The sequence below is a fragment of the Embiotoca jacksoni genome, unplaced genomic scaffold (genome assembly GCF_022577435.1).
Source record: "Embiotoca jacksoni isolate LCO1_2020_lvr unplaced genomic scaffold, fEmbJac1.0.p SCAF_30, whole genome shotgun sequence".
Taxonomy (NCBI): domain Eukaryota; kingdom Metazoa; phylum Chordata; class Actinopteri; family Embiotocidae; genus Embiotoca; species Embiotoca jacksoni.
Genome location: NW_027185382.1, coordinates 4,037,383 through 4,065,366, shown reverse-complemented (window position 1 = coordinate 4,065,366; position 27,984 = coordinate 4,037,383). Strand labels below are relative to the sequence as shown.

General features: G+C 44.0%; 1 protein-coding gene across 1 annotated transcript; it reads right to left on the bottom strand.

Annotated features, from left to right (window-relative positions):
* Window positions 1-112: 112 nt before the first annotated feature.
* Window positions 113-27,973, bottom strand: LOC138206955 (semaphorin-5B-like). The gene is made up of 23 exons (XM_069163866.1): window positions 27,810-27,973; window positions 26,978-27,120; window positions 14,224-14,397; window positions 12,230-12,329; window positions 11,979-12,024; window positions 11,803-11,865; window positions 11,625-11,723; window positions 10,962-11,175; window positions 10,588-10,873; window positions 10,366-10,501; window positions 9,684-9,891; window positions 9,371-9,578; window positions 8,778-8,895; window positions 8,403-8,587; window positions 8,097-8,240; window positions 7,853-8,000; window positions 7,280-7,505; window positions 6,100-6,321; window positions 5,852-6,022; window positions 4,226-4,378; window positions 3,814-3,849; window positions 2,481-2,692; window positions 113-2,386 (listed from the first exon to the last, which is right to left on the bottom strand). The coding sequence occupies exons 1-23, from the start codon at window positions 27,971-27,973 to the stop codon at window positions 2,225-2,227; spliced, it is 3,618 nt and encodes a 1,205-aa protein (XP_069019967.1). The 3' UTR covers window positions 113-2,224.
* Window positions 27,974-27,984: the final 11 nt, after the last annotated feature.

Sequence of the window (27,984 nt, the reverse complement as noted above, 5' to 3'; positions counted from 1 at the left end):
GATGCGGCGCACCCGAGGGGAGGAGGATGACGACGATGAGTTGCTGCTGAGCTCTCAAAGTAAACTGAAAGGATGAACTGATGGATCAATTGGAGCTGAAACAGAAACAGAAAGTGAATCAGCGACAGTTTTTAGCATTTGTTCATTTTACACATGATAAATAGTCATACAAATATCAAAATACAACAATCTGTTGTGCAGGTGTCCAGTGTTTTTTGAGAATTCAAATATTAGGGAATAAAAATGCCAAAACATAAATCAAAATAGAAGTGAAATTTGTGAAAAACAAAAAAACAGTGATATTTTTAAGCATTTAGGATGGATAAACCAAAATTGATTTATTATCTGGATTTCTTTTTTTTCTTTTTTTTTTTTTTACAGTGTACATTATACAAAAATATAGAGTACCAAAAGTTCACAGTGTCCAAAAAGGCAGTGATAAGTCAAATTCACATCAATCATATTTAGCAGAGGAGCTTTTTTTTTTTTTTTTTTAAGAGCAAAACAAATTGATTCAAGGATCCTCCATCAAACTGTAAGTGTATGTGATGCCTTTAAATGCAAAACACATCCGAGTGAATACTTCCATTCTCCTGGCCGCACACATACAAACACATTTGTACAGTTTACACAAACACGGAGTGTATATTCGTGACAGCGTGCAGTCCCCCCAGACGTAAACACACATACGGTGTAGTGGTGTCGGGGCAGTTTGTTTTCATGCTAGAGAAAAATGCAGACACACCTGAATTAATTTCCTGGTATTTACAATTTAAAAACACGTGATATGACATTTACATTTGAGTGCACAGACTAACTTAAATATGAAGAACACCGTCCTGGAAAATAAACAAGACGGTAAATATTTGAACTCCGGTTTAAAGTCGAGTTACTTTTGTGTTGCGGATTCATAACGGACCGTTCACGTTGTGTTGAAATATTCAGTTATAGCTGCGTCATATTTGGTGATTTTAGAACAATAACCTTGAAGCATTAACATCTGAAAATATGGATGGTGTTTCCACACTTCTAGAGATAGAGATATCAAGACAGTGACATCTGTGAACACGCCTAAAAGAAGTCATATAAACTTTAAAAATGTACAGTACATAGTGAGGTGTGTCAAAAATGATCTCCAGTGTTGGTTTTTTTCATTGTGGACTCTGCTAAGCATGAAAATTAAAGCAAATAAGCCAGAAATCTGCAAGTCTCTGTTACTCCATGCACTGTTACTTCATTTGTGGGGTTGTAATCAGAGATATCAGTCCTCACGTAAGAACAGTCTCCGAGTCCTCTGAGCTCTACTGGCCTCTGAAGTCCTTTTCACCAGCGGACGAGTCTCTTCTTGGTCCAGTGGATCCAGGTACGTACAATGTCTGCAGTCTACTTCAAGATTGATTTCACACTGCGGAGCACCTCAGGCTGCGTGAAGTCAGAGTTAGTGCTTTCATTTAGAGGAAAAACAAAGGAGTCTTCCTCCTGCACTCTTGTGTTGGTCCGTGTGAGCCTCTGTAATCGCGCCATCGTGCCTCGCACAGTCTAAAACAGCGAGGACAGCGGTCGACCTGAAGACGCGCAGATCCTCGTTGATGATTGGCTCATCGTCTGCAACCGGCGAACCGGTCACTTCTTCTTCTTCTTTTTCTGCCTCAAATAAAAAGCTGTACATTTACACTATGTTTTATCACATTGTTGTAGAATTTGCTCTGTACAGTCTGAGTTTAGTGAATAGGGGGATTTGAAGAACAAACCCTTTCTCCTCAGCACCAGATTAAACGTCAGACTGCAACGATGGCTGCAAATTTTGACAGCAGTTTCACATGCCAGGGCTGCAGACTACAAAACTTGAACTTGTTTGTATAATGCAGCAACTCAATCTTAGATAAAATACAAATATTGTAAGTACGAGCCAATAATTATGCTTGGAGTTGCTACTGGAACAACTTTCTACTGAAGAAGTAGACTCTTTTAAACTGTTTATAGTGAGGTCTATTGCTGACATTTTTTTTTTTTAAATGTACATTTTAGTTTTTGTAGGCAACATAAACAAACACCAGATAGAAGACGTCATTTATGTGAACTGAGCATTTAAAATCTGAGCACGAGAATGATTTTGGTGATTACTTTTAGATTTTTCAATCCTTTTTTAGACTTTTTTGGAACGAGCGAACCCTTCACCGAGGTGTCAAAGAGGGCTGGTTGGTTGTCGGGGCCCGGCTGCCTCTCAGCTGTGCATGTAGCTCCTGCAGGGCGAGTCCTGGTGGAAGTCGTACTTGCTCAGACTGGGAGGGTAGTAGGTGGTGGTGAACATGTTGCTGGAGGGCAGCGGGGAGGGGAAGTGGTTGCACGTCTCGTCGTTCACGTGGAAGTTGTTCTTGTTGAGCGTCTGCGGGACGGAGAAATAGAAAAGGTTTTACTCTCGTGTTAGTCTTCTTAAACTGACTAACAAAGTTGAGAGTCGCAGTGAAAGTCCAGCCCACCTTGAACTCCATGGGGATGTACTTCTCATTCTTTGGCGTGGCGTTGCCCTGCTTGTTGTAGGTGAGGTGGTTGGGCGTGCTGGGGTGGATGACCGCCGACTCCGCCGATGCTCGGTTCAGGTGGTGGCAGTAGGTGTAGGCCAGAGCTGAGAGGAGGGCTGCAGCAAAGAAACTGGCCAAGCCCACAACGACCAACTGGAACAAGGTGAAGGCTAAAAACAGAGAAGACGAGGAGGCGGAAAGAGAGGCATTATGAACCAGTGAGACTGAGAGATGTAGGCTAAATGTTGTTTGTCAGGGTCATGATTAACTGAGACGATAAACATTTGCAGTTAGGGAAATTAAAGGATGTTGCGTAACCCTGAGGAAGAAAGGAGTCTGATCAGGCAGCCGGTGTGAAACTTGGAGCGGTAATGAGGCAGGTCTGATGTCTCCAGAGAGGGCTTTAGAGGCCAGTAATGCAATGTTCATTACACCCGACAAACACACAGAAACTACCCTTCACAAATCGGGCAATCAGCAACTTTAATAGGATTACCTGGCCTGGTCCCAGACCTCTGAATCAAGGCCAAAACTTTTGATTTTTTTCATTGATCCAAACAGGTGGTACTCTGATTGGCTGCTGTTTTACAAATAGAAAAACAAAATGCGTGGAAAGCCAAATGGCAAAGATTAGATATATCACACGTTGTGTGCAAGGGCAAGCTTTGCTTTAAAGGTGGTGCAAAAGGAGAACAGAGTCCATCCTCTGAGCACCGTGAATATTCACAATTAATTTCACAGCAATTTGTCATGATGGAACTGGAAAACAATTCGTGAAGGGATCCAAGGTCGCTGACTGTTACCGCCATCCTGAAACTCTGCTGCGAGAGGAGCAGCACAGAAGCAACTTCCATCAAAATGAAAGTTGATGTCACTATCTGGCTGCAATCAAACTTTATCAAAAGGACCAATATCGATTCCACATTTTGGACAATCTCGCGCCACACGGGGACCCCGGCCACAAATGAAAGTCAATGTGGTACCAGCTGTGTGGCGCACATCAGGAGAGGGGAAAAAGCCAATAACTCTGTAACCTGGCAACAATAACAAGGTGCTGCGTTCAGAGACGGCAATCACACCGAGGCTTGGTTTGGATGTAGCATGATAGGGAGGACATAAAACTCTGCAGATTTTCTGGTGGGAATTGAAGAAAATCAGGTGATGTGTGTGTGTGTGTGTGTGTGTGTGTGTGTGTGTGTGTGTGTGTGTGTGTGTGTGTGTGTGTGTGTGTGTGTGAGCTGGAAATATTTGGGGCAGAACAAATTAAAAGACATCATTTGTTTTCACTCACTTCCACAGCTCTGGTCCTCCTGTCCGGGTAGAATGACTGGAGACAGACAGACAGACAGACAGACAGACAGACAGACAGACAGACAGACAGAAATAAAAGAAGAAGAAAAACATCAATGTCGTGAAGGAAAATTACCACGGCTCCAAAACATCAAACAACAAAAACGACAAGAGCTGTTAATTTCTCTCAAAGGTTCTGTTCTGTTCTCGAAGGCAGGGACACTGCTGACGTCTCCGTTAATTCATCTTTTTTAATTTCTACGGATGCAGAGTGAACAAGTCAGCATTTATTGTGTTTGATTCAACTTTTGTGTGAATTCTTTTTCCAGCTTATATCAGCAGCAGGCTGCAAAAAAAATTACAACACGGAGCAAAGCTGTTCCGGCAATTTGCCGGTGGAAGCGCGTGCGTACCTGGCACCTCGTGAGGCTGGCACGGCCTGGACTGGGTGACGTTGCCCTGGCAGAGACTGACCTCGGCCTCCTGGTCGTCACCGCAGCGACGGGTGCGATGCTGTAGACCCTCCTCATCACAATCCCCCCACTCGGTCCAATCCCCCCAACCCGCTGACGGAGGAGAGAGCAGATGGAGACGGTTTAAAAAAAACAACAAAAAAAAACAGTGTTTTTTTATGTGCTGATTCTTCATCCGTGTATTTTTTTCTCCTTCACTGAAACCGTGGACACAAATTTGATTCAGAGTCAATAAATGCTGCCATCCTCCTGCTTTAATGTTTTTTTTTAGTGTGCAAAAACAGAAAAAAACCACCACCTTTTTGGCAGAGGTAGAGAAGTTGACATCTGCTCCAGTGTGCTTATCTCCTTGTTTTATTTCTGTGTTAAAGGTGCAGCGTCAGCACTTCCCTCACAGCAACATTAAATACCCCCACTTCAAAAGAAATCCCCCAGAAATAAAACATAAAAAGGCATATGTTTTAATTGGTTTATGTAACCGGACCCAATCGAGTGGGTTGTTCTTTGAACTTCCAAAAAAAGTGGTCGATGGTTGGCTGCTCCAAAAAGGAATTAACTACTTATTTCTCCTGTGATAAGATATATTAAAAATGTCATTCTTCTTCCTGTGCATTTAAAGAGCCATCAAACAATTATTTTCACCCCCTGTGTGAGTGCGGAGAGAAACCGTGGAGAGACCGTGGTCATTATCATCAGTCAGCAGCCTCCTTGTTTTCCTGCTACTTTGTTCACTGCACAAAAGCAGAAAATAGATCAGGAGATGATTACAGCAATTTCCTTCTTCGTGTCTCTGCTTTTATGTGAAAGTAAAAGCACAAAAGAGTTTCTTCAATCTGAATGCAGATCAGTTGTAACATTTGATGCTTTTTTTTATCATCATTTATTTTATTTAGTTTCTGACTTTCAGCTACTGCATGTGGGATTAGTCTCCGACAGCCACGCTGTTTGCCTTCTCAACACAAATATTGATTCGTCACTAGCTGTGTGAAGGAGATTTCCCGTCACTGTCCGTGTAAGCCCCATTATTTAATCTGGGTAGACAGGGTGAATCCATGGAGGGTGTTTATGATGCAACAGTTATGATAGATGAGGAAAGAAATAGTTCAGCTCCAGCAGACTGTCGCTAACAGATGCAGTTTTCTTTGCTTTGATTATAGTCTGGAAGTCGAGCACTTTTGAGGTAAAGTTTTGGCGCATATGACAACAACAAAAAAACTGTTTTAAAAAATCTTCATGTAAAATGATGTGATTAAGTATAAAAAAAAAAAATTAAAAAAAGAAGAAGGTAATTTACAAGAAAGAGCAGATGAACATTCTGCGTCATCATATATCAAATAAGTAACTCCATGAAAAATGGAGCTTGGCGTCCCACACTTGCAAAAAATACAGCGGTGGCAGCCAGCTGTTGTTATCACAAAATTATTACTTCATTAATTATATCACAGCTGAATCTAAAGGACTATTTATCACAGAAAAGTCAAAGAAAATGAAAACAGCCAGAAAGACTGACTGATTATCTATATATATATATATATATATATATATGCTTTCCATCAGCTTCCATACCTTCACACCCATGTGTATTACAGAGGGCCTCTTCAGTATGCAGGCCGATGCAGATGTCTCCTCCGTTGGCAGGAGGCGGGCTGCTGCACGTCCGAGTCCGCTGGTAGTGCCCGCCTCCACAGCTGGATGAGCACTGGGACCAGGAGGACCAGCAGGACCAGGCTCCGCTGACTGCAACGCACACACAAACGATTCATGTAATGTATTCTGTATTGCAGCTGCACCGACAGTCAGAGGCTGCCTGTTACCTGGGCAGGGTTGAGTGTTGCAGTCCTGATACTCCACCGGGGATCCTACACAGGCGCCGGGGTTGGTTCTGCCTTCTGCCGTGGAGCAGCTACGTTTACGGGTTCGGAAGCCTCTGGAGCACTGCTGGGAACAGCCGGACCACGTTTCCCAGGATCCCCATCGGGCACCTTGAGGCGGGGCCAGAGTTCGGCCACTCGTCTTCACCAAGTCTTCAACCAGAGCTGGAAACACACGAGAAAAGTGAAAATCCTAAAGCGCCATAAACAAAGCAAGCATTGTCTTTCTTCATATGATGAGCACCGAACAGAAGAAGTGAAAACATCCTGCCGAATGAGTGAACTCTGCTCAGGAACTCTGAATGCTCTGTGAGTTCAAATACGAGCCACAGAAATGCATCTTCTTTTTACCAAACTCAGCAAGCAGCCTGTTATGAAACATTAATTAGTGAAGTGCAATGTGGGTCGAAGCAAACTAGATTTCCCTGTATGTCGCCCACACACACATCGGCACACACAAACACTAATTATTTAAATATGAATTAGGAGCGCTTCCTGAGGCCTTCAAATGAGGTCAGCAGATAGATTTCATTCAGATCCTCTCCTCTGTAGATGAGAGCGTAATTAAAGACGAACAATAAGACGACATTCTCACCCTGTAAGCTTTACTTATCTTGGAGTAAATACAGGATTTCTAAATCAAAAATCCTATTTATATTTTCAGTCATACAATCTGGATTCCACAAAGAGAAAAATAAAAGGCGGGATGTGTCTAAAGGGATAGAAGAAGTGGACACCTGCTTCCCCACAACGGCTCAATGATGTTTAATCAAAGTGCTGCTTGATGTCCACAGACGTGAAGCCAGCTGTGTTTATTGTGGCGGACTGGGAGCTCTGCCATCAGCAGCCTGCACAGACACACTGTAGTACACTGGTCTTTAGAGTTGGGACAAGTTAAGCAGCTTTATAAAAATGACTGACAGATTTAAACCTAAAAATGTACAGCCCTCCTGCAGTCAAAGTGGAATCTGGATACACCTGCACTCTCGCAGGTAATCACCACACCTGCTGTGTTTCCATGGTTACAATCAAGGACACCTGCTGGCAACCGACAAACAGAGAGAGGGCGGCTTCATTTGTAATTTCGCAAACAACGCTGCAGAGTGGTTTGCCCGGTACTCACAGTCGGTCTGGCAGGATCCGGACCCGTCGTTGGGGCAGAAGCGCGTCTCCAGCTTCTTCTTGCCCAGCTGGAGCTGCTGGGCGTCGGGCAGCAGCGCCCGGCAGGTGTACCTGAACCGCTGCTCCTGGCGGGACCCGTCCTGACTGACGTTGACTGGCATCCAAGGGGTCCATGGGGTGTTGCGGCGGACTTCAGGGCAAGCCTCCAGATTACAGGCTTTATATTCCTTTAAAACAGGACAGAGGAACGATTATGGAAACTAATGACGTCACAGGCTGTTGTCTCTTCTACTGCTGCTCCATCTTCCACATTCATCATGAACAGCTTGCAGAGAGAGACGCAGACTGCAACCAGACAACACAGACAACACAGACAACTGTTTTTCGAGAGGGGATTATGATGCATCCATTAACTGCGTTTTGTGGGACTAATTAAAGATTTTCTGGTTACAGTGAAGACACAAACTCTTTCTGTTTTGGAGATTTCCTCACTTCTAAATATTTAAAATAAGCTGAAAAATGACCTGAGTTAAACTCTTTTTTTATTTCTTTTTTTTTTTAAACACTGCAGTACCGTTGCACATCCAGGACAGCTGTTTCCATTCTCACAGGTTCTGGTCCTGGAGTGGACACCTCCTCCACATTCAGCACTGCAGTGAGCCCAGGGGCCCCACGGGGTCCACACCACTGGCAGGGGACACGGCTTTTTCTCATTGCACAACCTGGAGGCACAAACACACAGAAAGACTGCGGTCATGATATTTGTAGCGATGGTGAGGATGTTTCTGTCCTCGACGACAACTACGTTTCCTCCTCACCTCTCCTCTCGACCCTGGCCGACACAGATTCGACCGCCGTGGCGGGGGGCGGGGTTGTTGCAGGACCGCTGCCTCACCTCAAATCCGATACCACAACTGCTGCTGCACTGGCCCCATGACGACCAGGGAGTCCAGCCGCCATTCCTGAGACATAACGAGATAGTGTAATTGATCTCTGAAGGAATGAGGATTGTTGTTTTCACAGCACATATTCAGCCAGAGAGATAATTCATAATTCAGTTCAGTTGGTTGATTTTAAAGTGTTCGGACTGACATCCTGAATGTCTGCAGGAAAAACAAACACACCTGGAACAGTTTGCCACCTGGATGGTCGGGCCCTTGCATTCGAACCCTCCGCATCTGGCTGTCGGCCCGTCGCACGAGCGGGACCGACACGTGCAGCTGCTGACGGAGCCCTCGCCGCCGTCGTGGTTACAGGGTTGCCACGGTGCCCAGGGACCAAAACCGCCATCCTGCGTCAGGTTCCTCATCTCCAGAGAGGATTTACATGTTATATTAAATATTAGTTTAAACGATGCAGCTCCACGTCCTGGAAACTGCTCTATCAGCAAAATATGACTAAAATAGATGTTTTTCTCCTTAATGTGATTAAAAAAACAAAAAACAAAAAACAAATTGAATCACTTGTGAAAGACTGATGACTATCAAACTGTGTCTTACTGGGCATTCAGTGACATTTTGGGTCCACTGGTTCATGTTGGTGCTCTCCTCGATGGTGGTGCAGCGCTTCTGTTTGCGGTCCCAGCCACAGTAAGGGTCGCGGGCGTCCATGCAGTAACTGTAAGTTCAGGTAGTCGGTGACGGTCTTTCTGTGACGCAGCTTTGTTCGTCTAACAGTCTTTACACAGGAGTGTCTACAAGACAGCATTGTGTTTTTGTCTGCCTGAGGGGATAACGCTGAGAAACTAATGTACAGTACATCGTGCGATATTTCTGAAAGGTTGTCAACAAATTCATTAATAGCCTGCTTATGTAATGTCTGCTGTGAGTCTTGCCAAAATATAGACTGACATTTCAAAAGCAGCCTCTTTACAGGGAAAACAAACTGAGCTCTTAACATAATCATCTTTGTCAGCGTTTGTTGCCTTTCTGACTCGATCACTCACACGTGTTTGTCTGGTTAAAGTAAATAAATCAGTCAAAGTAGTTTAAAGCAGCAGAAACCCCACTTTTTGAGTTTGCTTTATACTAAATATATATACTGAATCATATTCACTCAAAGATGGGGAGTGTATAGGACTGAAGGATCGTACCGTTCTGTTGGATAGTTGGAGCAGCGCTCCAATGGGATCTTCACCAGTCGGTCCTCGAGGCCCACAAACAGTGACCTGTCGTTGTGGAGGATCTGCAGACTCTTTATTGGTCCCGTCTTCCCTTCGGGGAGGATCCTGAGCTCCTCCAGGTAGCAGCCATGAAGGCTTTTATTGGTCGTGGCGAGGGCCTTCAGGATGGTGCCGTATTCTGATTGGACAAGACAAACAGGAAAGAAGCACATTTTATCCAGGAATGTTTTTTTTATGTTTAGCCAGAGACAAAAATGAAATTGCTCCGTCGGGTCTTGCTTACCGGTGCCGATGTACATGACGTGGTAGAGAGTGTCTCGGCCCTGCACGATGTCCACCGCCAGCTTGGAGAAGCGCAGGTTGTCCTGGGTGAGCAGCGGGTTGACGGTGAGCGGCTGCACCACGTCGTTCATGAGGAAGAGCCGCTGGGCGTCCTGGAGGCTGCGCTCCGTCAGGTTCCCCCCGGGGCCGCCCTCCTCTAACGTGCCACACTGAGCAGGCAGGAAGAAGGAAGCAGTCGGGTGTTCAGGTTGAAGACTCAGACTCTCCGAGTTTGTTTTCTTTATCCCCCGAGAGGTAATTTTACTGATTAATATGCCTTCAAACTGGAAAGATGAACTCAAAAGAGACTTTTTATGCATGCTAGGTTACTGACTGAGATCGGTATGAGTTGCAGCAGGGTGAATGCAAAGTAATGCATGTGAAATACAAACACTACAATGTCCCTGCAGCTGGCGTTGGGACAGCATTTCAAAGATGTTTTCGGTTCTTATTGTGACCACATTGGACAACAATTCTCTGCAAGTAGATACGTGTGCTCACCATACAGAAATTAAATGGATGTCTTCTGGAAAAAACGTATTTACAAGCCTCTGAGGAATTGCTCGACAATTGTGGTGGGATAAAGCTGTCTGCTGTGTCGTGAGCATCGTGGATCCAGTTTGAAATGATATATTGTGAGTTACCTGAAAATTGGGGATGGGGTTTGGGGTGGAGAGCCAAGCGGTGCGGGGGTTCTCCTGGTAGCGAAAGGGTCCGTTGAAGGCCTGGGTGACGGAGCTCAGGTTGAAGGCGCAGACAGCCGAGGCTGAGATGCTGTTCCTGCAGGAAGGGAGGACGTCATCATGGTGAGATCGCAGATTTAACAGAGGATGAGTCGAAAAGCTCCTTAAATGAACGACACGCACACATTAGTGGTAAAGATGCCGTAAATGAGGTCCTGCTCTGGTAGGTAGAAGGTGCTCTGCAGCTCGTTGTAGTAGAAAGGGATTTCTCCTGAGCGTGAGCAGTTGAGGCGGGCCTTCATGAAGGTGGTCCAGGTGTCCTCCAGAAGAAAACGTCCTCCCATGTCGTTCTTGCAGACCCGAGCCACTCGAGAGAACACCATCTTCCCGCAGTCGTTTTCAACGGCGGTTTCTCGCAGGAAGAAGTAGGCGAACCGACCGATCTCGTAAACGGACACAAAGTGAGGCTCTGAAGGCGGCGAGAAGAAAATAAAACATGTCGGTCAGAGACAAAGGGGAACACGAGGCAGAAGAAAACAGATCGTTGCTTTGTTCACCGTTGAGCCATTTGGAGTTGTACTGGGCGGTGCGCAGCGGCGGCATGTTCCCCAGGCTCCTGTAGATGACCGGGTCACGTCCCGAGAAGTCAATCACCGTGGCAGCGTACAGCTCGCCCTTCTCCGTTACCATGGCGGTGGAGTTGTGCCGCGGGTCGTAGGGGCATCGGGCGACGCCGTTCACCGTGTCCAGCACCTGACTGATGTTAGCAACCTGACAGAAAGGAGGGAAACTGTGTTAGTGGGTGGAAAAATTATATTTCTCTCCTCTCATTCATTTTATTTTAAAACTTTTAATTAACTACAGGACAGAGTGATGCAATCTCGGGCTACCACCTCCCAAATGCACAAAACCACTTAGGACTCTTGTGGAAAATAAAGCCACCAAAATTATTTATTCTTTATCAGGGCTGAAATGATAAGGCAGTTCATCAATTATTTGGTCAGAAAACTCTTTTCCTTTTTAGTCAGTTAATCTGTGCAATATGAATTATTCTTCCAGAGAACAATACATCAGCTTTTTTGGTTCTCTCTCTTTTTTTTGTTTTGTTTATGTGAGAATCTGTAGCTTTCCTTTGCTTTACATGAAAACAACTACATGGCATTGGTATTAAAAATATTTGGAGCATTAATTTAAGATGAAAATACTAACGCTGTACCAACCTGCCTGGTTATGCAGACGGGGGTGAAAGCGTTGGTCCCGCACGTGAACAGCGTCCTGCCGCTTATCAACAGGACCCGGATGTAGTTTTGACATTCGTCCTGCAGACAAAATCCACCACAGCTTCAGTTTGACCGTTTCATGCAATACGTTTCTGAGTAGAGTGACTCAACACACTACCTCAGATTTGCCTTTGCTCTGACATGAACGCTTCGTGTCTTCATCGGGTGCCCATTCTGTCGCCTGAAGAAAAAAAATAAAAAGAAAGAAAGAATTTGGTTTGTTTCATGAATATTAACAGAACAAGGATTTAGAGGACTTATGCTCAACTCAACATGCAATTTGACAAATCTTACCTGAATGAGGGAGGCGTTACTCAAACTCAGTCTGAAGAGGAAGTTTCTGTAAAAGACATTTTATATGTTAATCATCTTCCATGTAAATGTGATGTTGTTTTGTCTCTATTTTCCTGTATATTTTTTCCACTTTCTCCCCTTAACATTTTGATTGCATACGTTTACTTTACAACATTGTATACTGGCACCACGCTTTGTGCTGACTGGATGCTGTTTGAGTGTTGTCTGCTTTCTGTGCTGCTATTTGTCACCTTGCTCCGACAAGGAGCTGGTTTCTGCTCAGGTCCATCGCGAGCTGGGAGAAATCCTTCACTCCGGGATGGGAGAACTCCCACACCCAAGACCTCAGAGCTGAACGAGGGAAACAAAAGGATGAGGAGGGAAATAAAGAAGGAGGGATGAGGAGGAGGAGTTCAGAAATAGATGGAGGAGAGAATGAAGAGAAAAAACATGATTCCTGGGAAGCGTTTTCTACCAAATGGTACCTGGCTCGCAGCTCCACCCGAGTGTTTTAACTGCTGTGTCACATTTTTCTCCAGTAACTCAGCTGACCACCTGATCCCACAGTCTGACAGCTTAACAACCTCCCAGTGACCTCTGAACCTGACGCCAGAGTGGAGGCTCAGTCCAGGGACGAAACAGAGATCTAGATTTAGTTTCTAAAACTGAGGGGCAGGACATAAATAGAGTAAAGCAGTCTGCAGTAAGAATACAAGTTATAATCCTCCAATATATGTTTAAAAAACATTTCTAAAAGAGTTCATATCCAAACCCTCTCTTTTGTCTTGCTGTAAAATATTTCTGATGATTGATCTTGAACTTAATGTACATTTAGGATTTGAAGCTGCTGGCTAACCCACACCATCACCTCACACTGCTCTCTCACAGGTCGTGGTACTGTGGAGAGATTTCATTTAGATTTCATGCTAAATCCATAATGAAATGAGTCGGGGGAGACAAAAAGAAAATTCCAGTGTTCTTAGTTTGACTCGTTCATCTTACTTTGCTCTTTGATTTTGTTCGCTGTGCTTCTATTTGCATAAATCTAATTCTTCTGCTAAAATATTGAATCTTTTACTTTATAAATTACTTTCTTTGTGAGAGGTGCAGTACAAATGAAGTTTATTAGGGATTACATTACACGGTTTTGATTAAAATCCTGTTTTACATGAGCTCTGGGCAGGGTGAACACACCACATACAGACGTGCAATAAATTAATCTTTCCCACAGTGTTTGAGAGCAAATTACTGCTGCTGCGAATGTATCCAAAACAATAACAGCATGGTTTGCCAGGCGAGCCCTTTGAGCCGAATGTAAACTGACGTCCTGTCAAAATAAGACCATCAAAGGCCCTTTCACAGAAGAAGAACATTTAATGAGGCCGCGCCGCAGACACAACATCAAAACACTTATTAATTTCATATAAATTCTTACATCCCGGTGTACTAGCGAATAATTCCACAGCGTTAACACACACTTTTAATGTGTCCCATCGCAAGCCTTGATGCACAAGATAAAAACAACTCCAGCAAATCCTCATTAATTCAGATTAATGCCACCTGAGAGCTCTGAACTCTGCCAGACTTTCATCATCTTATATTAACCTCAAGCCTGGTGCTTTATAACAGCTATTCTTTATTAATCGCCCGTAAAATGTGCATCAACAGGTTTGGGAGGTTTTTTTGTGCAACCGCTGTGTCAAGATGCCTTTTAGGAACAAAGCTGAACATCGCTGTCGCCTGCTCTCAGTTCCACTTTGAGTCGCTGTGAAAGAAGCCAACAATACAACCTGAATACCAACCATCGCTGCAAAAGCAATGATTTTCAGAGAGCTGTTGAATCCAAATTGCTTTTGTGCACTTGCCTGTGTACATAATGACCTGCGGCGACGCAGACGGCCCGTGCACACGCTCACGTTCAAAACACTAATCCCACCGCTCCGAAGGAGAAACCACTTCCAGCAGCCGTCTTGTAATAATACTTTGACCTCTCAAGTTAACTACGCAGGAATTACAAATCGAGACTCCGATTTTGGGAACAAACACAGATATGCAAACACGTGAAGAGAGTCCACAAAAAAATTGCTTTCGTACAGGAAACACATGACATAAGTGTTTCATTAACTTCATATTTCAGATGCTTTACTTCCTGTGTGTACCATCGGTTGTTGATGTTGACATCTGCAGCGCGTCACCACCAAGTACCTGCATTTTAGCGAACACTAAAGAACACTGAAGCTCTCACCTTGGTAGGAGGCGACGGGATGCTCCTTTCTGCTGCACTCTGCAGGTTTGATGTGCGGCTGCTGGGACACACAAAGAGACGAGCAGATGACCAGCACAAGGCCACAGGGGGAGAGGGCCCACGTAACCATAGCTACAACCGCATCCAGTCCTCTATCGGGTCCTCGGGAATCACCTGTCGGAGCACAAGAGAAATCGGTCAGGCTCATTAAAAAAACAAGTCAAGTCTTTTCGCTCGTAATTATAAACTTCTGCTCGTACAGAATTAGTAGGAGAAAATTGTACGTCATCCATCTTTAATGCCGCATATATCGGTTAGACTTTGAAAATATCTATTGAACAGTAGCTCACACTAGCACACACCCTCCCTTCTCTCTGTCCATCTCGATTAGTTTTGCCGGTCCACCACCCCACTGGTCCCTCCGCCGCCTCGGTCTGTCTGCTCCGGGTGTCCGGCCCCTCACTGTCAGCAGGACTCAGTCATGGCTAATTCACCTCAAAAGGCCAGAGCCGCCGATCCCTCTAATGCCGACTCTCCAACCGAGGGTGCCATCAATGGAGGTCTTTCTGACTGAGGAGGCCCATTCAGAGACCAGCCCGGGCCCGGGGCCAAAAACACGGGGCGTGAACTTTGAACTGGGAGCCAGATGAGGGGTCTTTGTGTCAGCGTCAAAATCCAGTTACAGACATCAAATCTGCTCACAGATGATGATCTGATGATGACTTTGGGCACAAGGGTCACAGCAAAGGCCCTTAGACAAAGTTTACATGGACATAAGACATAAATAAGACAATGTTCTTCTTGGACTGATGACAGGAGCTGGAAGTCAGAATAAGTCTCGAGTTTTTATGTTGCTTGAAAACAGGAGAAAATCAACCTGGAAGCAACATTTCAAACATCCTTTGAAGCTGTGAAAGTGTCAGTTTACATAAAAGACTTGAAACCAGCTTATGAAATTTAAGTTTTATCAGGGCTGAAAGGAAACACAGTCACCTGAGGTCCGTAGAGAAAAGAGTACGGGAGACTAGAGGATACGTTAGATTATAAAATTGTCTGAACTTGAAGGATAAACTGGTTTAAAAGGTCCTCAGTCTTGTTACTATCTCAAAGTGGCCTCTTCTACTCTGACCGTCTGCTCCTTTAACCCTTCCACCGGTTTCCCTGCAGCTGCTGCTCGCTGTAAAGAATGAATGTCTGTCTGTCTGCTGCTCACCGCGAGGGCTGAATGTGTGAGGATGGCAGAGGTTTTTCAACCTGCTGGGTCTCACATTGCTGCTTAATGAAGCGACAGGAGCAGAGCCTCCACCGCTGGCCCTCGCTTTTGTTGCGGGGCAGCGCTCCTCTCGCCGTGCAAAGGCCGGCCAGTGAGAGGCCTAATGTTCTGGGATCGGTCTATTCAGTGCGACCGGGGGGGGGGGGGGGAGCAGCAGCAGACGTCAGTCAGATTCTTCAGGGGAAATGTAAGGACGCAGACTCTCCCTCTGTGATTAGCTAAAGACAATGATGGCATGCCGACGTGACAGAATAGTATTTTCAGGTCGGCCACCTCCGTTTGATAAAGTTTAGTGATGGAAAACGAGGCACACTGTGTGCCCAAACATCCACCCTGACCTCCTCCTGTACAGCTTCCACTGGGCTTTTAACAGCCGCCCGGTGCAGGACGGTTCATGTTAATGTGACAATGAGAGCTCACTCCAAGCGCCACGGTCCACAAGTACGACCTCACAAAGCTGCAAACATGGCTGCAGACTCGTTTTCAATTTGAATTTTTCAAACTATAAATGAAAAATAAATCAGTAAAACTCTGAATTCTCTGAAACAATGATCCTTCAGTGCTTCTAATGCGGCTTGAGAGCTCAGACGTACTTATTGTGTGCATTTAAATGTGCCGCAACACATTTTTTTCTGCCAAGTGTAAACTGAACCTGAGCTGCTTAAAGATTTGGTTGGAAACCAGCGTCGTGTGAAAAGTAGGAAGTAAAAAAGCAGCGAACATTGAAGCCTGCAGCTGTGAGCGTGTCAGAACATTCATTCCTTCATTCATGTGGCTGCTTGTGTTGGAAAAACACCATAAAGCCTGAATAACCTGCGGGGAGATAAGAAATACAGAGTCTCCGATTCATGTGACCTGCATGTGTTTGGACTGCGGGAGAAAAACCGCAGGAACAGCAAGTGAACATGTGACCTGCAGGACCTGTGTCGCTGTGCGGCGCATACAATTTAAACCTGGCCTCGCTGTATTGACACGCCAAAGTATGGCTATCTTTTAAGATGAATTACAGCTCTGCTCGCCGGGTGTTTTTCTCTCTGGACACGTCTCTCTCCCTCTGCGCCTGTGAAGCTGAGAAAACACAGACTCTGCATCACTACTGTGTCTGCTGAAGGGCAGTCAGAGATTCAGCGCTCACAAAGACGTTGATCACTTCATTTTCCTCATTTCTCAACATGGAGCACAGAGGTTCACATGTAAGAGGTTGTATCGTGCTAAAGTATGGATTATGTAGTAGCAGCGTTTAAAAGGCATATTTGAAGTCTACAGTGGTGTCTTGATATTTTTTTTCTGCTTGTTTTTAATTTTCTAGATAGATTTCTTGTTGCATGGTGACAGATAGTGGCCTAATTCCCACATATGAGCTTCCAAACGGGACGTCACTAAAAGTACTTAAACTAAATTTACGTAGACTTTCTTTGTAGACGTTTGCAAGATTAGACACCAAAACACTGCAACATGGCTGAATTAAACACATTTATCTGTTGGATGTTTACAGGATAAATAGATGAATCTAGTTAGCGGTATGAAGATGAAAGCCAAACACTGCCTTTTTCTGAAAATAAGTCCTGCTGATCATTTTAAGAGGCCTTTAAGTCATGAGAAAGTATCACTACTGTGGGAGAAGGGTCTGTTGCCCATCACCTCCTGAGATGTAAACTAACTCTGCAACAGAAACAGCTCTCTGCTCACTTCTTCTTTAAATCCTATGCCCATATATGGACATATACCTGCCATTTCATTTTATTTAGACATGTATTACTGCCACTCTTGATTTATTGAAGTTTCTTAAGCTAAAAAAGGTAAAAGGTTAAACTATTCCCTATTTGCGTTTTTCTAATCTAATAAGGATATATTCTTTATTTCACATTTAATAAGGTCATTAAGTAATTGTTACAACAATGTGTTATTTTAGAGTTAAACCTGTAAGCAATGACATTTTTGAGGAAATGAATTATTCTGCAGAAATAATTCATGCATAATTTCATAGAGACTTACAGTTACACATAGAGGACAGTTTGTCTTCTCTCAGGCTGTTTCTTTGACACACTACTTAGGAGGCAGATGAAGTCAAATTATCCTGTAGAGATTTAAAAAATAGTGGAAAAAATAAACCTTATTTTGCTCCCCTACCTTGTTAATCATTTCACACAAACTCTACGACAACCAGACGAACTAGCTCCAGCCTGCAGAGTTGTTCTCAACGTTTCAGTGGAAATGTTGTGACACATTAACAAGAGTTTGGACAGAGTATTAGTGCCTCTGCAGCACTTAGTCACATTTGCAAAAACTTTACACAGCGCACGAGATTTATTCCTTCAGGAGACAGCAAGTTGCTGGACTCTGAAGTTTAAGAGGAACAGATTTAACATCCTGGATGCTCTGTTTGCCGCTTTCTTAAAGATCCTATATATTTTTTTGACCAATGAATCAAACCAATTTGCATATTGAGTATAGCGGAAGCAGATTGTTACAGCTTAAACCTTAAAAACGGGAATCTTTTCTGTAAATCTCAGTGTTTTAGAGCGTTCATACAATATTTAAGAAACATGGAAGTTGTGTGTTTTCAGAGAACCCACTCCTCTTTATTTCAAGAACTTTCTATTCAAGCACTCTTGGCTTTGTCTCCAAGAAAAAAAAAAAACGAAAGCATTTGAGTCTTTTCAGAAGCCAAACGGACGGCCCTCCCATGGTGTGTTTCACTTGGATACCTTCAGTCCGCCGCTTGTATATGTAGAGGGAGAGTAATGCAAGGATGAACCTCCTTTGTGCCCAAATGACAAGCAGGTTACTCAGCTTGAATACATCAGCTGGGGAGCCACAGTGACACTGTGAGGGTGCTATTTCTTCTTCCATCACCACGAATAAAACATCTCCCCTCGTTGCTTGCAGAAACAGCTATTATAGGTAATTATATATATCGTGACCCGACTACAAAAACTGCACCGCAGAAGGCCTTGAAAATGCTTCAGAGCGTTTTCCACCACAGGCTAACAAATAAGCATGCTGGGACATCAGGTGCACATGTTAAGTGTGCTTCATTAAAATCCAGACAAATCCTCTTCACCGAGGCGATATATGACGGGGAAATTAATTACAAGTAATTATTTCTTCACGCGGGAGGCCTGTAATTTTTTCCTCAGTGGCATCAGGAATAAAAGAAATCAGTACAGCATCTGACCCCGTGTATATCAGCCTCTTGCCTAAACTCTCTCCACCCGAGTGCTTGGACTGCATCCAAATACCATGAAAAGGAACAGTGGATCCCCTCCTCTTCCCTCCACCCCAAAAACCTGCGATTCCAAACTCCAAATTCCTCCTTAAGTAAGAAGAAAAAAAAAAAGAAAAAAAAAAAGTCTCACAAAACAACAACGAAAGCAGATCCTTAAGAACTCTCTCTCGGACTACTTCACAGCGACCAAGCCCTAAAGACAGAGCAGTCATATTATTTACAAATGAAGTCAGTTCATGGAGATTTGTTAGTCGGAGCAAATGGACACTGACTGAGAGGGCACCCAACGTCTCTCCGTCAAAATATTCAGGGAGGACCATTTCCGAGGCAGTGTTCTCAGCTCCTTCCTACCGGGGTGAATGGCCTCTCTGTGCGACCTGCCAACTATCTGCCAATGGCTGCTCTCTTTTACAAGTGAATAGACTGAGTTTAGCCACAGTTAAAAAGACACACTAACGTGCCATGGCTGCGCCACAATGGCCGCTCGGGTAATTTGCCAAACCTAATGATGCCGGTTTGGCCCCGGCGAGAGGAGGTAGAGAGCAGGAATCCTAAAGAGGCACACAGCTGCACTGATCCCTCTCTTCCCATCACTCCTCTCCGTCTCCCTCCGCCCTCGCATCACCGACTCCGTTTCTCCTGCTTTCTGGGAGAATAACCACTCAGCTGCAGGTTCTCTCGACACCGCTGTCACACCTGACGTCTCTCGTCAGTGGGGTGTGATTGAAGGTTATTGGCCTGCTGGTCCTTTCGAAACAATATCAATGCAAAGGAAAGGTGATGGAAAAGAGGGAGGAACGCGGCAGCTAACACAAAAACAAAGACTTCCTGTCTTGTCTGAACATTTCAGATCATTATCTTGACTTTAGCAGATTTCTTTCACCCATTCAGCAAAGTAGCTAACTGATTAAAGTGATGGGTTATATATGCATAATGTGAACGATAAGGTGGTGATGAAGCCATCCCAAGGACGGCCACTCCCTTGTTTTATGATATAACGTCAACCCTACAGGCCGTCTCCTCTCTACGGAGGACTTCAGCATCTTTAATCGTCTACTTTTCCAGCACAGACAAAGTTACCGACAAGCCGGTCGACATGACAAGAGCATTTAACAGCCAAAGAGCCGGACGAAAGTTGGTGGACCAAAAGAGAACAAGAAGAAAAGGGAATCGTGGACTTCCTGCATCCATCAGGAGGCCAGAAACACACCTCCAACTGAATGCCTGTGTTTTTCTGTGTGTGTGTGTAAGCAAACTGTACAAAGACAAAGCTCCAGTCTGATGTTTGTATTCATCCAACATTTTTAAAGACACTTTCAAAAGCGATAATCAATAAATAAGGAAGCAGAGGCAACAAACCCTCTTGAAGTGGAGGGACAGCTGTAGACAAATTCAACTGAGACAACTTATAGCCGAATACTATCAAACGACCTGCCATCACACGGCTGGTTTTCTCTGTTTAGGTCACGTGATGACGACTGAACTGTCTCTATGACAACTCGGCAAACTCCATCCATCGAGGAAGACCACGAGTTGCAATTGAAAGCCGCGGACAAAACCAGCAACCAGTGTGAAATTGATCTCGAGGTCAGGAATGAATAGACTTGCTCAGTCAGCATTTGTGTTTCAGGATGATTAAAGATTTAAGCATTTCAGCATTTTAAATAGTTTGTTTCCGCTTGTGAACCAAAGCAGCGCTCGCTACTGTTATTAAATGGATATTTAAGTGAACACGGATCTACTGCACAAGGACAAGGATAAGTCCTCGAGACTTATTGTCTGAGCATTTTATTGGCTTTAAACCTCTTTTGTGACTAACGGTCTCAACATTTCTAATCCACTGAGGCTGCTGTCATATCAAATTTGGTCCTTAATGCTGACCAAAGCATAATTTCTATTAATGATGCTCATAAATTTCATGAAAACACCATAAAATCAACTATTAGTCCTGTAATGAATTAAAAGTGGAGACGGAGAGTGGCAGCAATTATTTGGGGCGTAAAAAGAGACTTTTTACATCCAAATTTTCAGGTATCTGCTCTTTATGGTCACGGAAAATGAACATCCCACAAACTCTCGGTGCAAAAGGGAATTTTAAACATGCAACGTGTGGCTGAAAGCTTGAAAAAAGGTTCATCAATTAAACGGTCAGGCAAAAAAATAAAAATAAAAGACACACACATTCAGACGTAATTACACAACCCAGACTGAAACTATTGATCCGGGGTCGGGAGTCCTCCCGTCTCGCCTCTGCACCACTCTCATGCCAGTTTCAGCACTTGTGCCGCAGACAGAACAAAGAGAAAATCCACCAGACATCAGCCGAGAGCTTTCCAACGCTACATGTAGTCTCTGAAGTCAGAGACAAGAGTGATCTGGTGCTGAGGATGAGGGGGAGGAGGGAGAGGTGAAGGGTCGTTTTAGAGATGATTAGAGGAAGAAATGAGGCGGGCAGAGAAGACACGGGCCGCCTGACGCAAAAAGTCGACACGGAGACAGAAAGGACGGCAACTAAAGAAGAAGTAATTGCACTGAAACAGCCGACCTCTGCAGGGGGATACGTGCACACGCACACGCACACACACACACACACACACACACACACACAAAATGAACTTACTGCTTCAGCATCGCCGCCAAACGGACTCGTAGACAAACGGGATCCTTCACATGGTGGAAGAGAGAGAGAGAGAGGTGTGAAACACGGACGAGAGAGAAGTTGTTGCACATCGACACACAGGAGCACGCTGACCAGAGAGAGTGCAGGGAGGTGGGGGGAGAGTGTGTGTGTGTGTGTGTGTGTGTGTGTGTGTGTGTGTGTGTGTGTGTGTGTGTGTGTGTCTGAGATGGTGGGAGGAAGGGGGGGGGGCATTTCTGTTTGTGCAGAGCAAACTGTTAAATCTCCTCGAAGAGAGAGGGGTTAAGTTTGTTCAAAACGAGGTCACATTAAAGATGTAATCAGCTCAAGGGTTTGAATTAGTTGCGTTTTGTCTTCATATTTGATTACAGGCTCATTATTGCACTTACTATCAATCACTTACCAACTTCCTGTTACAACTTTCGGACGGATGCACCGATCGAGAGCGGTCAGCTGATCGCCAAGCAAATGAACTGCACACTGCTACCGCCTGGTGAACGCACGCACACGTCCTCCCCACGCCGACGCTACTTAAAGGTGCCCCGCTGAGTTTCCAAGTAGAGCACGAGATCGTTTGTCTCCTGCACACGAGGCACATTCCTGCAGTAGGTTTAACCCGCTGACCAACAGGTGTGAGCAGGAACATGCAAAGTAATGTACACCAGCCGAAGCGAGGAAGAAGAAGACCGGTGGCTGTCGAGTGTAGAAGTGAAGAAACGGCTTTAAATGCGTTTTTAAAAAAATCCACTTTGCGAAGGACGGAAATGCACTCAGCACATTTATGAGACTTCAAGGACGTGTTTTGGTGGATAACGCAGACAGGATGCAAAAAGGGAAAAAACGCTGATGAAACATTTTCCCTGAATTCAACAAGGCTGGAAATGTGTTGGTGTCGTGTTGTTTGTGGGTATTTGAAATGGTTTCCATCAGTAACCAACGGTAACGGTAACAGTACTCTTAAATGACGAATTACTTTTTTTCATTCATTTTACTGAAGGCCACTTGCAACATTTTCTTGTGTATACAAAACAACATATAATCAGTTTCTATCTGTATATTTTCATACATAAGAAGAGTTAGCGTGGGATTTACTGCCCTCATTTGACGTGACGCATAATTATTAAATCTTTATATTTATCAGTGTATTTGGTGCTTTAGATTCTTTGATATAAAAATGTGTTTTCTACAAGTTATAAACCAAAACAATGAATTAATCAATTGGAAAAGTAATCTATAGATAAATAATGGATGAAAACAACAGATATTTATATGCAGATATTTTCACATTTAGGTTGAATTAGGATTTGTATGTTCCTCGTATCCTATGAAGTATAAAGCACACTGTTTTCTTTGTAAAAGTCAAGCGTAGAAAGTGGCGGTTTGCTGAGCTGCAGAGGATTGTTGGTTAACTTCTCCAAACTGACTCTCGGCATTTCAATCAATGGAGATAAAGTCAGATGAGACGGGAAGTGTCCCCCGGTTGATTTTAAATGATTTGGATACAAAATGAGGCTGGTTGTTGGTTGAACACAGCTGCAGTATCATCAGCGTGTAAATGAATCAGGGGACAGAGTCAATAGCAAACTCCATTAGTTCAGACAAACAAACTGTTTGTCTGAACTAATAAATCCAGACTTTCCTCCGGAGACACCTGCGACAGCTGGCAGGCAAAAAAGAAGAAGGTCAGATCATTCGCCGATAGGTTTGACTGACTGCGACTCATCGGTGACAATTTGTACAAGTAAACACACGGAAATAATAAAATCCTGAAAGCAACTGCAACCAGATTTTCAACAAAATACTACAAACAGTAAAGCTCAATCAAGCCACTGTTTGAAGAGGTTTACGTGATTACAGCACCTTTCAAATTACTCCGGATGCTGCCGTTGTTTTTTCCCTGAATAAAACTAGTTTTAGTTGGCATTTTATATTTTTGTGATTTTTGCACTCTCCTGCTCAACGTGTTGACTTAGTTTTATTAAAATTCTACTGCACGATTGCACGAACGCGTTCTCTCCCTCATTCCTGAAAGGTTTTCATACATTTGTGATATTTGCTTTGGCGAGTCAACACAACTGCTGACACGCTGATCGTCTCTGAACACTGTGGATACCGAGTACTGGTGATTTCTAGGATGGCTGAAACAAATGGAGTAAAAAATACTGGCTTTTCAAGATGTACGACATCCTAGAATTTAAGTTGCATCTTAAAAGGTAAAGCCTGAATTCACTGTCTTCACTCAAGTTGTGAGTAAACCTTGAAGTATTTTATCGTATATATACAGAGCGTGTTATCAAGATCAGAATTCAGCTTTTGGTAATGATGACCTCCACCAGTTGGCTGTTTGACATTGAGATTAAAAAGACCTTTTTTTTTTGCACATAAACAGTGTTTCCCTCCTTTTTGTGGACGTACTCTATCAAGCCACTTCCTGTGGGTGTCAACGAGCAGGAAATACGACAGGTCCTCTCCCTGTTGACGGCTGTAGAAGTGGCTGCTAATGTGATAAGGCGAATGGGTGACCTCTTATTCAGACATTAATGGCACCAATAAATCATAAACAGAAAAACGACAGGCTCGTTCAGCTTCCCGGCAGACAATAAGAGACAAATAACACTTCCCGGCCTCATCCCCAACTTTTACAGAACAGGAGATTTATCTTTCTCGGCCTCGCTCTCACCACAGCACACTACCAAAACCCCTCCGAGAGGATGAATGGCTCGCTCCTGTGCAAACTTGGGTATGACCTCCTCCGGCTCTGTTTTTACAGCCCTCCCGTCACCGCTGAGGCTGAAAGATTAGACGGCACAGTGCAGACGCAGAGGGGAGCGGGAGCAAGAGCGAACCAGGACCAGTGAAAAATGGCCACAGAGCGAACGCTACAGAGGGCGGAGGACTTCAGGGGGGCTCAAAGACGGCCAACAAGCTGTCATCCAAACAAGTGAATATGATAGTAACTTCTATATCACCTTGTGATTCTGGAAATGGATCTGGTTTCAAACTCTTTCAGTCACCTGTGAGTTCCTCTCGGTGTTGAAAGAGTCTTTTATTTTTAGTGTGTTCATTTCTGAGCACGTCAAGTTCAAATCAACAAGCTCTTTGGGAATTGTTTTGCACCCGCTGTATTAAACATGTCTGACTGCCTTTTGTTATATATTTTGAAAGAGTCTGAAGTTAATTTCCTCTTAACCGATTTTAAGCTAAAAAAAAAATGTAATGAGGAATATCTGCTGTTGAGTTAAACATGTCATCAGTTCATCTTCAGTGGTTTCCATTAATCCATGACCAGGAGGCCTACAGTGGTAACCCAACAACTATTAACCTCCCAAAACCAGCACCTCCCCACCCCACCCCACCCCACCACCCTCAATGGATGCCTTATGCAGCGCATAGAGCTCCACTGTGTCACAAAGAAATATTGACTTTTAATACTTCAAACATTCGACTTGCTCCGCTTTTAAAGACAGACTGTGTGGATTTTCTGAAAAACCCTGCAGTCACCGAGGTTCACCTTCCTACTGGAGCAATAAAACCCTGCTTCCAGGACTCTCTCACACACACACACACACACACACACACACACACACACACACACACACACACACACACACACACACACACACAAGTAGGAACAGGCGGTGGATGGTGTGGGGCGGGGGGGAGGAGGTTGGTGCAGTTAAGAGGTAGAGAAGCAGCCCAGGGACACCAATGGAGAATCATTTAAACTAAATTTCATCACATTCTGGGATTTTGATATGAAAAGTAATTAAAAAAAATATGCTAAAATGAGAAATCAATCACACATAGTCAATCTACCTTCGCGTGAAGCTGGTTTTGCTCCAAATAGAAAGAAAAAAAAGTGAATTCTGCGTCTGACAGCTCCAAAATGTCTTATTTACTCTTCATAACTTGTTTATTTACTTGTGCAGAAATAGAAATGTAAAACTGAGAGATTGTGGTTTGAGGAGTTGGTAGCCCCGAGCTGTTTCTTCTTCATCTCATTTAGCGTCTCTGCACTTCTACGGTTGAAAGGTTGCAGGTTTACCTCCCTGAACGTGCTCAGAAATTGTTTCTTAAAATGTGTTTTCCGCTCTGCTCATCCCCACAAACGATGGTCCTGCATGCAAGTGTCGAGACTGGAACACCGTGTTTTTTCTAAACAGCTCTACGGAGGAAAAAAAAAAAAGTAAAGTATGAAGAAATTTCCCTGAATAAATAAAGGTTAAGCTCACTCACAGAGTCTCCTCTGAGTCCCGGTCTGTTTCAGCTGCCTGTCCATCAGAGCCTCGACACTAAACTCGCTCTTTTTCTTCTTTTCCACTTCAGCCTGACCTCGTGAGACTGTGGAGGTCTGTGGGTAACACGTTCAGGCATCCAGTTTAATGATTTAATGCCACTTCCATTTAAGGGGAGTTATACATTAGCAGCAGCAGCGTTGATGTGCAGTGAGGGGCTCGAGGCAGCTCTGTTACCATTTGGCTCTGAGGTGGATTTTAAGCTGCCCGTTTAAAAGTTGGTAGAAAACAAAACAACAACTTCTGTTATTTGCTAAATATCCTGCCTCTGACAGAACTGACAAAAATCCATGTGATGAATTCACCCTATAATGATACCACTGGTAATAATGATGGTGGAAACACGTTCAGCTGTTGTTGGGGGTTTCTCGGTTCACACTGGGTGCGAGGCAGGTTGCACCCCAGACCAGCACCCATGTGTCGAAGGCCAAACGCTTACACAGGCAACCATTCACTCTCCATCACGTCTACGGGCAGGTCAAAGTTCCCGACCGACTCCTGCGCGTCTTTTGCCGTTAGAAGGCCGTTTTCACAATCATATGCTGAAAGCAAAACTTTCTCACAGCTCACCGAATAGCTGAATTTAAGCGGGAGGCCTAAAGAGCATGATTTGTGATGTCACAACTAGTCTGGAAGATGGTCCAATAATCAACTTGTACAAGAGTGATGAGGAAACTGGAAGCTTCCAGTGCACAAACACTGACAGTGGACTTCACAGTAAAATATAAGACATCCCGTGTCCGACAGTTAAAGCTCTCAAGTTAAAATAATAAAATCTTTAACACCTGACCACACAATAGGAGGATAGAAAGATTAATGAGCATCAGCCATAAAACCTATACTCTGTTGGACACACACAAAAAAATGTCAGTGTTATAGGATATGAAAAGGTGCTCCTGACCAACGTGCCGGTTTAAAGTGCAATTCTTTTAGTAAAAGAGCAGCTCAGCCTTTTTAAAAACAATTATAACAATGCGTTTTATTTTAATATACCGTCAGCTTAAATAATTAGTCTGTCTTGCTTCAAGCATTAGATTTTCAACAAATACATGTTTACTATAATACAACTGCAGCGCCGAATTAGAGGATGAACCCTAAATAAAAGGTTCTTGAACGTTTTAAGTCGAAATGTGTTTTCTAAAAAGCTCACCAACAATAACTTAAATTTTTGAACGGAGTTCGGCGCAAATAATTCTTTCAGCGCCGCGGCTAAATGGAAGAAACCCCCGATGAGTGTGCAAATTAATCTCATTAGCTCGCCCATGAAATAAAGTTAATACATCTGTCGTGAGGAAGCTGAAAGTGGACCTCGAGCCTACCTTTCTTTACTTCAGGACATCTCCGCAGATGCAAGTTGTGCGGAGCAGCTGGATCCGACGCGCAGCAGCCCGCTCCCCACAGCTGTGGACTCTTCTGCAGCCCCCGTGAACCGGAGCACGGTGGACTCAGACCGGTAGGGGTGCTGTCAACACACAGAGGACCACATGTGTAATAAACTCTGGTAATAAATAGCTTTTGTGACGAAGTGACACCTGTGTGAGTCATAATGAACAGTCCAGGATTTGACATGAGTCTCTGTGCATGAATAATAAATACGCTTTTATTTTTATTTTTTTTAAATGTATTTAATTAAGTTCTGTCCTATTTATGTTGTTTATTTCTCCAATACTACAATCAATGCAATTAAGTGGGAGACGGATGTTGTCTGAACTGACTGTAGGGACAATAAGGAAATACATTCATAAATAAAAGGCCACTTGTTAAATCACAAATCTTCAGCTGCTTCTGGTATTTCTGACCTGCAAACACTCTTCTTTAAGTTTCGTTGATTAAAAAAAAATAATAAATTCAAGAAAATCATTGGACAATCTTTGGCTGCCATCTAGTGGGAAAACATCCTTCAACATCCTGCTGCAGAAAAAAAGTCCCAACTCAGTCTGGTGTACTTCATATTATATTATATGACCTTTTCTGTCTATTTAATATTTTAATATTCATGTATAACTTTGGGCTTTTCATCTGGATTTGAGTATTTCTTCCTTCATCCATCACACACCTAAAATAATCCGGATATGTATTTTCTTCGCAACCGTGTAATAAACTCCCGCGCTTTAGTAATTCACTATGAACTAATGGGAGTGACGCGTTCACCTCGGTGCGCCGTTGTCATCCAATAGGCGCCGAGGATACACGTCAGCCAATCGCCGGTGCCCGCTGCGGGCTCGCGGGCCAATGGCCGACGAGCACACTTGAGATAACGGACCAATAGCGCGTCGGTATCTTTGTGTGACCGAAGCAGGGTCTGCCGGGTTCATTTCGCCGCTCC

What these genes read in the sequence shown, in the direction of transcription:
- LOC138206955 (XM_069163866.1), bottom strand. Translation starts at nt 27,973, where the DNA reads ATGAACCCGGCAGACCCTGCTTCGGTCACACAAAGATACCGACGCGCT. An exon ending in ACCCCATCCCCAATTTTCAG is followed by an intron (nt 9,892 to 10,365) that starts GTAACTCACAAT and finishes CTGCCTGCTCAG; the next exon opens with TGTGGCACGTTAGAGGAGGG. An exon ending in CAACACTCAACCCTGCCCAG is followed by an intron (nt 6,023 to 6,099) that starts GTAACAGGCAGC and finishes TGTGCGTTGCAG; the next exon opens with TCAGCGGAGCCTGGTCCTGC.